This window comes from Idiotropiscis lumnitzeri, chromosome 1 (genome assembly GCF_059441095.1).
Source record: "Idiotropiscis lumnitzeri isolate Australia: NSW breed Sydney's pygmy pipehorse chromosome 1, RoL_Ilum_1.0, whole genome shotgun sequence".
Taxonomy (NCBI): domain Eukaryota; kingdom Metazoa; phylum Chordata; class Actinopteri; order Syngnathiformes; family Syngnathidae; genus Idiotropiscis; species Idiotropiscis lumnitzeri.
The window spans coordinates 16,032,657-16,043,419 of record NC_142391.1 but is presented as its reverse complement, the minus strand read 5'-3'; the positions used below and the strand labels follow the sequence as shown (position 1 = coordinate 16,043,419).

At 40.9% G+C, this 10,763-nt stretch overlaps 1 protein-coding gene and 1 non-coding gene across 2 annotated transcripts; both read right to left on the bottom strand.

Annotated features, from left to right (window-relative positions):
* Nucleotides 1-142: 142 nt before the first annotated feature.
* Nucleotides 143-224, bottom strand: trnas-gcu (transfer RNA serine (anticodon GCU)). Its single transcript has one exon. It is a non-coding gene; the product is annotated as a tRNA-Ser (tRNA).
* A 2,155-nt stretch (nucleotides 225-2,379) lies between these two features.
* On the bottom strand, nucleotides 2,380-5,023 carry marcksl1a (MARCKS-like 1a). The gene is made up of 2 exons (XM_088288038.1): nucleotides 4,701-5,023; nucleotides 2,380-3,774 (listed from the first exon to the last, which is right to left on the bottom strand). Exons 1-2 carry the CDS (start codon nucleotides 4,782-4,784, stop codon nucleotides 3,214-3,216), a joined length of 645 nt encoding a protein of 214 aa, XP_088144164.1. The 5' UTR covers nucleotides 4,785-5,023; the 3' UTR covers nucleotides 2,380-3,213.
* Nucleotides 5,024-10,763: the final 5,740 nt, after the last annotated feature.

The following is a 10,763-nucleotide window of genomic DNA, read 5'->3' as shown; positions in this document are numbered from 1 at the left end:
ATGATAAAGACCCTTCTCGGTTGAATTACGGACATGAATTACTAAAAATCAATTCAACATACTTCCGTGGATGAACTGCCATTCAATCAACGAAAATAAAATGAGTCGAGGGAAGTATTTTGCAAAAACAATTAAATGGATCCGACGAGGATGGGATTCGAACCCACGCGTGCAGAGCACAATGGATTAGCAGTCCATCGCCTTAACCACTCGGCCACCTCGTCGTTGCTGGTTCCGAATTTGATGCCATTTAAATGAAGGTTCTGTTCATCTATACTAAACCTTGAGCCTTTTGTCCACCAGGGGGCGCTACATATCAACGTATGCTTACCCATGGCTGATCTGACGTGATGACCACTTCTCAGAGGTCCTGAAGTGATCCCCAACCATCAGTCCAGCACCGTCCAAATTGATTGAAAATAATTTTGATTCCCAACCATCAGTCTTCCGTCGTCACAGAGAGATTGAAAATAATCAATTATCGAAACTCAAAAATCAAGAAGTCTAAATGCGCCAGCTTGTTTGCGTTCCCAGGTACCGTTTCGTTCAATTTCAGCGATAATGTGAAGACTCACCGTGCAATCTTTGAAAATGTCACAAAAGCAAACGTCTGCCCTACAACCTCACAAACGCCTTAAAAGTCTAATGGCATGAGTGATGCAATAAACAAATGTAGCAACCCTTACTAGTTTCACTCGTTATCATAATTATTATCTCTAATCATTTTAATAATGAAAAAAACGCTACACGAAACAATACGTCACATAGCTTTCGCAGAACGAGTAGTTTTTCCATACTAGTGGCAGTATTTGTATTCAATCTATTTTAACCGCTTCAAATAGGTTATTGAGTAAACATTACAAAGAGTGCGGACGGATTGTATAAAATGGTGGGGGGAAATAATTCGACAAAAACATGCCGAATTTCCAGAAAATACACAATTTGTAGGAAGTATGTGGTCAAATGTCATGAGTGTGAGCCACAAGTTGACTTACATGTGCCACATTCTTTAATAAAAGGTTGACTTTGCCGCCGAACGTGTCTGTGATGTGAGGGCCTACTCACCAACTCGACGCCAAGCTAGGAGGTGACGCCACAGACAAGGTTGCTGTGTCGTGAGCCGCCAACAAGTATGGGTGCATCGGCGTGATGGTTGATCGAACACTCGAAATTGTCCCTAGGTGTGAGTGAGTGGGGGAATGGTTGTTCGTCTTTTGGTGCTCTGCAATTAATCGGCTCGCGACCAGTTCAGAGTGTACCCCGCCTACTGCCTTAAGATACCTGGGATAGGTTGCAGGACTCCCGCGACCCTTGTGAGAAAAAAGCGTATTAGATGATTGATGGATGGATGGTTTATCGATACACAAGTCTCAAACGCAAGATCCGGACAACCATATAATTTCATCACATGGCCTTCAATCAAATCATGTTGTCTACGTCATATAAATTGGTAAAATCTGTACATTGCATTTCATTTGTTGCACCCACCCGCTTCTTTTTAAAAATAACTTTCACAGTAGGTCAGTTAAACAAACTTTCCCCTGATTTCAACACTCAATTTGTTGTAAGCTGTATATGTTATAATATGAGGTGATTATACATGAATTTAGTCTCACTGTCAAACCCTAACTACAATGTGTCCCGTGAGAAAAATGAGTTTGACAGGATATATGAAAAAGAACAGTTTAATTAATAGGGATAGTCAGCAAGATGTTTAAAATAACTCCAACATTGTAATGAGGTCAATATTGAAAAAAAAAATCAAGGTTTGATAGGCCCACTGGGACAGATCAGCCAATCATGTGTAATTGTTGATGCATGCATAATTAGATTTAGAAAACATCATTTTAATTAGCAATGATATAACTGGAGGATCAACAACTGAAAGGCATTATATTTGTTCTATCCAGAATTTGACAGAGAAGAACAGCACTTTGCGAGAGTAACCTCCAGCTCAGGACACGGCTGATTTTTTTTCTCACTTTCCCAAGCCTGTAGGGGTTCATCAAGAAAATGAGATTTAACAATGTAGATGACATGAGGATGGCCATGACGATGGAGACGCGTAAGAAGCCCTGACCCTTTACATGTACACAGAATCCACTTTTTTGGGTTTGGCAATGATTATTGCACTTAATTTAACAAATGTAAAACTCACATAAATCACTTAAAAGTTGCGCTTCTCATTTAGGAAATACTTAGGGATCTTGGTAATAAGATCTAAATTTCCCACCAGCAATGTTTTGAATTGACCATCCCGAAATTGCAGAGTCAGCAATTTTCCCTTCTTTGCTCAACGACTAACTTAATGTGACGATATCTACGTCTACAGCAACTAAATCAGCGTCAGTGCAAATAAAAAGGCAGAAGACAGCAAGAGGGGATCAAACATTTATTTTACCCTTATTAAAAGTTACAATAAAACCATTAACATCTTTAAATGATAGCAAAATAAAGAACCAAAAACATTGGCCAAAACATATTTACATTGAAAAGTTTTGCAGATAAAAAGCTCACATTTTGTACACAATCCCAACTCCTGCATCATAAACTCTGAAATGTGAACACTGCAATACCCAAGAAGCTGCAATGGGGACTTTAGTCTGGAAAGAATCCAAATGCACAAAAAAAGACACTGATTTTATCCCACCTCCGCATCATTGTTTTTTTTTTCTTTACATGACAAAATACTTGAAATTTGTCGGCAAAACTTAGGAATGTATAGTTCTAAAAATTAAGATCATATGAAAAGGTTTTCTGCATCCATGTAAGTCATTTCAAATAGAGATGTTATGTCTTGCTCTGCAGCGATGGCAAACATTAGATCCCAAAAATGAGACAAAAAAAAAATTTATAGGGCTGCCACGCTGAAGGATGCCTCTCCATGAATTGGTTCAGGGTCGGGGGGAATTTTGTACTTATTCCTGATTCGCTTCACATCCAGTTCATTACCTTCTCCACATGCCACTCCCGTGTGTACCATAAGGGGGAGACGCTTTCAATTTGAGGGCTCGGTGAGATTCCGTCTGTCAAGAACCGATTTAAAAAAAAAAAAAAAAAAGGCAAGTAAACTGGTGGTTGAATCAGCAAATGTGATATATCCTTTGTCTTCTTTTGTAGTTTTGTTGTATAACTTTAAGAACGTGGCATGAGTCTCTCATATATATTTATATACTTTAATCTTGGAAAATTAGTTCATCGCTGATGGTGCAATCACTCCGCACCGGCGTCGCCTTCGGGGGCCGCGGGTGTCGTTTCCTCAGCGGGGGTGGGGGCAGGAGCAGGGGCAGGGGCAGGGGCTGCCTCCTCGGCAGGAGCAGCCTCCGTGGCTGGGGCGGCGGCTTCTGCATCCTTGGCCTCCCCCTCCGGAGAAGCGGCGGCCGCTGCGGCCTCGCCCTCCTTGACCTCGGTGGCTGGCGTCTCATCTTTGGCTTCCTTGGCCGTGTGGCCGTTCTCCTCAGGCTTCTCCTCGCCTGCGGGGGAGGTGGCCTCCTCCTTGGCCTCCTCGCTGCCCTTCTTGCTTTTCTTCAGTGAGATGCCCTTGAACTTGAAGGAGTTCTTCAGAGAGAACTTCTTTTTCTTCTTCCCGTCCTTGGGGGCCTCACCGTCCGTCTTGGCGGCCTCACCGTCCACCGCAGGAGCAGGCTCAATGGCATCCCCGGCACCGGCCTCTCCTTCCTTAGCTGGTTCGGCTGTGCCATTGCCGTCTGCAGCGGCCACATCCCCGTCAGGCTTGGCAGATACATCACCATTGGTCTTGACGTGGCCGTTTTCCTACAGAAAAAGAGGGATTTTTAGTAAAACAGATGGAGTAATTCATGAGTTCATGCTAGAAATGACAATGACTATTTTACATGACTCCCTGCTACACTTGAGGAAAGCTGTTGAGCTCGGTTTCAAATAAGAGGGGGAGGGGCGGTTACAGCTGTTTGCATTACTAGAATCATCCGCGTGGAGGCAGTAGTGTTACGTCTGCTGGTAAGCGTTAAAGAACAAAGGAATCCCCTCGTCACAACTGCTCTCGCCATCATTCTTTTTTGGCTTTAATGTTCATTCATCAGTTTTGAAAAAAACGGCAGGATTCTATTGCGGTCAAATACATGAACACAAATCGAAATCTTGGTAACATTTTGGGGTTTTGTGTTTTTACATTCAGCGCCACATATTGCAATTTCACCCCAATTTTATTCAAACCTAAAATCTCTCGTGGCTTAGCGAGCAGGCGCATATCCGCGCTTTTGTTTGCAACTCTGCAAAATGTGCCTCCAGTAGAGCGCATTTGCACGCCTTCCACTGCGCATCTTTTGTTTGACTCGGCCGCAAATATTCGCCACGATTCAAGCCAAACCAATGGGATAAAATATTGTTCTAATATCCTACAGATTTAGTCGTAGTGTGTCACTCAGGATCACATTTTTTTTCATCGCTTTGAGTGAATTTCCCTTGTGGAACCAGCAGCCGTACTGAACAAAGGCACGGTCGGTGATCATCAGTGGGGACCGGATTTACTTCGCAGCCAAGTCACCCCCCCCCCCCCCCAAATCATTTATTAAATTCAATTTGTGAGGTTTCGAATATAACCTGCAGCGTCGCTGAGCAACAGCTTGGTACCGCCGCTCCAAGCACGCTGGTGGTGGGCGTTGGGTGCCATGTGACTCCCCGCCGGTGCTCACTGTCTCGATTTGCTCCAATTTACTCACCTGGCCATTGGCTTTAGCGGCAGCAACGTCGGCAGAGGCATTCGCCTCAACAGCTACATCTCCCTTGGACATGTGGGCTCCCATTTTTTATCACTGATCGAGATTCTAAACACAAAAAAAGTCGAAAAAGAAAAAAATCAAAGTATAGTTGGTGTCTTTTTTTCAGATTGAAAAATCCAGCCCTGGGATGAGAGAGACCTCGCCAAAGAGTGAAGAATCCTTCCTTCGTCCTGACTACACAGACACCGAGACGGTTCCCCCACAGTGACTATGCAACCTACCGTGGCTGAGCTGAGCTCAAATTAAAGGATGTAAGCGACTGTGAGTATTTCAACCGCGCCTCAAAATCGACCGGAGTCTCCTCCCATGGGCGTGTCAGCAGGGCTGCATCCAATGGGATGCAGGAGGATGGGCCTACAGCAGCATGCCACTTTGCACTCTTTGCAGCATTGCTTCAAGCTGTCTGGATTTTTGACGTCCATGATAGGCTCACTTGCTTGTTGAATGGCTATCAAGTTTGAATATTCGTTCTATCACATAATAAATGTCAGCACTCCCCCCCCCCTGCTCTCTAATCTCTAGTACTTGTTTTTAGTTTGAGGCCTTGGGTATTTTGTTGATTTACATAGATTGGTTTGGGTTCCTCAGTTCACGAATAGGTTACTTTGATTTATAATTCCTGGTCAATGCTGCATTCTTAATGGCCACACAAAGGCCTGGTTACTGTCCAGCGTATATCAATTTCCATAAAACTGCATGGTCAGTTTATATTAAAGTCTACTATATGCAAGCATTAATTAAATAATGTAAGAACATACAAAATAGAACTCAGTAGTCCAAAAGGTTGTGGACCTTTGGGGGAATGGTTGAATATTATTTCATCATTCTGTTAGACACAGCAGTGGGGTAGTTCATTTATGCCCCTCAAGGTGCAATTTGCACAAATGAACACTCAGAAGTATAATTAATGCACTTTGCAATTTCCAGAATGGTTATGTTCTGAAGTTGTAGAAGTGAGGGCAAAAGGTAAAAAAAAAAATAGAAACAAAATAGTACCAATTTCCGTGACATGCTTTGGACAAAATTCACCAAAGATCTAGATCATTTTTGTGTACTTTACACACTTTTTTCATGTTTCGCTGAAATTAGCCAATTTATGGGAAGCTGCTCTGTCAAATCTAAGGGAGTAGCTGTGTATTTTGTCTCATATACTTCTGGGCCAATTGTGACTGTGGCTTTCATTACTATTTCATCTGAGGAGCAAAGCTAGGAGTGGGGTTCAAACGGGGCAAGCATCTTGCGGAAGCAAAGCATAGAGTATGGGGGAAAAAAGCAAATCTCCATAGAAACGATAAAAGCTTTGTACAGATGGAGGCAACACAAGGATTCAAGTCATTTTATTGCTATACAAACACACATTTACACTTAATATGGCACAAAATTCGATACCCAGGGTCACATTTTATCCTAATCAGTGCCGAGACTTGTGATAAATAAATAGAAGAAAAAGGTGAGATAAAAAAGATATTAAAAAAATTATAAAACTTATTTTCTATAGTTGCGAGTGTGAGTAAATATAATAACGCTGCAAGGATATAGAATCAGCAGAAATGCAAATGCAAGAGGCTCAAATTGCACATGATATTTGCATGATCATTTGTATATGAAAAATAAAAAGAATAAAGTGTTTAAAAAAAAGAATAAAGTGTTCATAAAGAATAAAGCGTTCAAAAGCAAAACTTCATACACTTGGCCAACTAATGTGAATATGACACACAGACATGTTACCAAACACAAATGCAGTGCAAACCTGATTTACAATTGCTTTGATGTTTACAAACCACAGACCAAATCAAAATATTAGACGGCATTCCAACCATATTGGAGATTCGACAAATGTACAAAATACAACGGATGGCGAGGCTGCTAACTCGTGATGAGACCTGGCTTTTCTAGATGTCGAACCTACATTACAAAAGAGGAGAACGCTCTACCAGGACACAAAAAAATGGCCATTAGGACCTCAGTCTTTTTATTTACAACATATTGTCTGCCTTGTGACCCATTCGTCAAGATAAAGTGTGTTTTGTTTTCTTCGTACTTGTAGCAACCTGGTCGCCAGACTTTGGTGTTTTGTGATTTCAGATTAGCTATGTCTGGATCAGAGGGACTCATGGAACATCTGGGGCAGAGCATATTCATATTGATGATAGAGGACAGTTCTGCGTTGTTAACTTGTCACGTTGTTTTATATGGGAGAGTTATGTTTGATTTTCTAAATTTTTAATTGACTATTCAGTCCAAGAATCAAGTCAGTTTGTAAATCGAGGTGCCACTGTTTGTCCCGTGTTGAGATCGCTGAACAATAAAGTTACTTACTTAGTTTACATTGTAAAAAAAAAAAAATGCTAAAATGTACATCCAATAAACTGACCTCTGCTTGACTTGTAGCTTTGACTTAATAGTGTTTAAGACCATATAGACAAATTAGCCGCACTTTGATATCACAACGCCACAGCGGCATGCTCATAGACATCAAGATTTACTTTTGTAATTTCACATTAAGGCTGAAAGATTGGAGGGACCGATAGTTGGATTTGAATTCAATTCACAATTTTCTTGTCAAGAGTCAGTCGGTGCAATATTGCCCATGTACTAAACATTTAATACATGAAAATTACAAAAATTACATCATACCATCAAAACACAAAAAGCACTCTAAAAATGCATGGAAACTAAAGCGCCTGTAAGGGAGGCAGTCCTTTTTCAAGGTTTTTAACTTATTCACTAGCAGCCGAGTTAAAAAAAAGGATCTTTGACGTCTTTAGCCGTCAATGGTAGTAAATGAGTTAAACATGGTTCAATAAAGCAAAACTTATGACATCATGAATCCATAAATATATGCAATTATGTGAAATAGTTTATGTAAAAATATATTATTTAACCAAAAATATTTGAAATGGTTTGCTACTGTACATGTTCATATATAAATGTAAAATGGTATGTAAAAAGAATGTTTTCATATTTTTTGGTCAAAGACGTAACAGCTTCAAATAGAGACTGAGGGTTCAGAAATATGGTCGCTAATGGATTAGATGTACGGCAGATCATGACCTTTTCCAGTGGAAAGATTAAGAGGCGTACAACTGGTCTGGCTTACGTTTATTCCAAGCTACCAGGACGCCCACTAGAACAACAACAAAAAAAATCATTGTTTAAAAGTGTTGTTGTGTTCGAGTGGGTTTTCGTAATAAGAATATTCAATGTCACGGAGCTGGTGCCTCTCAATGTCATCCAAAGGAGTGACTTTTTAAAGAGAAATGAATGACGTCTCCAGCCTACTAAATGGTGTGCCGGCCATTCTGTTCAGCTTTTTATTTGAACATGTTCGCCAGAGAGCTGGTACTACAAGGATGATAGGAAGTTTAAACATTCGCCGAAACTGTTTAACTATTGCAACATCCAATCGACAAAGGAAGTCTGTCCACTTTTTTCTCCTTGCTCGTCTCCATGGCCAATCACGAAGCTGTGCCGCTTTCTCAGACGATGAAGTCGGCCGCTCCGTCAAGTTTCGTGAGTACATTTGTCATCATCCTGCAGGAATTAGAACTATATGATTGCCTTGTATTATTATTTTATTATTGGTTGTCTTTTATGTTTTCATAAGCTTGATTTTGTTGCAGAATCCCTTCACTGTAATGGTATAGTTCACAATATGAACTGAAAGGGAGATTTTATTGACCTTAACATTGGCACTTTTATATTAGGTTGGTGGCCGGCAGCAGCAGCAGCCTGCAGACAGGCATGGATGTTTGTCCCCTCCCCATTTCGGGGCCGGTTGGTCCCGTTATTTTGACGTTATTCGCGACGCATTTACAATGACTTTGAATGGATAAATAGTGATCAGTCCCTCCCGTGACTCCCCCAAGACATGTTTGTCTCCTTCTCTTCGTCCACTGCTGCAGTGGCATAGAAAAAAGGTAACAGCAGAAGAAGAACGTCCTCCGTGTCGATGCAAAAGAAGCTAGAGGGAAACAAATTGTGGTCGTATTTTGCTTCCCGACTTGTGTTAAATAAACACATGATAAAATGATCAGATAATAGCTCATTTTATGTTTTTGAATTTCGAATTTTGAATCAGAAATGTGAGCTGGCTCGTTCCCATTGAATAGAGACAGCAACGCTGTCTCTAGTGGACAGAGGAGAGATAGCCTTCTAATGAGAACGTATCTTGATTGGGCGAGCAATATAAACGTTTAAATTCTTTGCTATTTTAGGGTCTACATGCAAAGCTAAATTTATTGGTGAAAAAAAAAATTAGTAATTTTGTGTAGCCTGCAAAAGTGAGTACACTGTGATGCAAAACAGTGCAAATAAATACAATACCATCCAATACAATTTTATTCACAACAGCTTCAGCTGTAACAAAGCGCTTCACATACAGTTAACATAAAATAACAAAAACACGAACATTGTTGAGATTCTAAATACTTAATATGCGAATATACCGTATATTTGACCTTATAAACTCCACGTTTCCAGATTTCAAAGATATGCTTACTGTGTGGCTGTTTTCTTACTTTTTCTCTCTCTGCTAATTTGCTGTTGTTCTTGGTTGCGCTCCGTCCAAAAACGGGGTTCCAGCTCGACTTCTGTGAAAAGTCTATTTCTTTTTTTTTTCCACTCTGCATTTCACATTAGTATTAACTTCTCCATCTTCTCATAGGCAGTGTTTGAACGCGCGCTCTATTACCTATTTAGTGCACTACTAAGAGGTTAAGCCAATTTTGTAGGTTGTCTAAATGGAGCACAGGCGGATGAATGTCGGGCACTCAAAATTACCCACAATGCTCTCTAATAGGACTACTTGTCAGAATTGTTGCATACTTGCCTGCATCGAGGAGAGGATCAGTTATTAGAGGAGAGGATTCGCACTGCGCAGCTCATTGCAGCTGCCCAAAATGGTACAGCGCATGTTAGCTTAGCACCTAAGAAAGCAGGGACCCCATGACGATGGGAAACTGTGGTCGTGTTGGCGCAATGCTTTTTTCAATGCTTTTTTTTTTTGATTGACTGACTGAGTTGATTGGTTAGCGTAACCTGTCCATCAATAATGTATTGCTTCTGATTGAAAATCGCTTAAAAAAAAAAAATCACGATCACGAAATTATATTGTCTTAGATCACGATTTTGATCTGAAAACGATCATCATTCAGCTCTATTTCTAACTATTTGTGAACAAGTAAATGAAAAGTCCATCCATGTATCATCTGAATCACCCGACGACAAGACTATTGTTCCCCTTTCAAGGTCTAATGATGTGATTTCTCTCTGAGAGAAAATGGTTAACTATCCAATGCCCCCCAAAAAATGATGTCACGTTTCTCTGTAACGGTTTTGAAGAGGTTTAGAATGAAACAGTAACTTTCCAAGAATGACAGTAATCTGATCACATGGCAAACAGCCTCAACATTTTTAGGCACCTTTGGTGACACAGGTGCTGCTTTGTCATCAGCGCAGCGGACATAACGAGATGAATCGCACAATTGTGACACTGCCACAGCAAAAGTTGACAGGTTGCTTGTCATTTATTGTTGAGAGATTTTCCAGATTCCTTTGCTGCCATTTTTTCAAATTTCGACTAAATCATCCCCCTTTTGCCCATCACGGAGTCCACATTTTATCCCAATGTGAAGCCACCACCTCAAAACGCCCTCTTATTGTTGTTGCTTGACTCAATTAATTTATGATTTCCTTTGTATTATCTGAGGCATCTTTGTCTGACATTCCAAGAACCCAAAAGCACAAGGATCAGCCCCTCTCACAAACATGTCACAACCGTGGAATGCGAGGTATGCATACGCCACCCAGAGAATGATCTCCATCCTTTCACTGGGCTGAGCAAAGTGGAATACACCCTGAGGGGTTTTAAATCTGTGAACACCCCCTCCCGCCCTTTCTTACCATCCTCCATCCCGTTATACATTCCCCCAAAATGAGTCAAAGACAACAACACGGTTCAAAGCCTTCTTTTGCCGTCATCCCGTGTGAGTCTAATCTGAT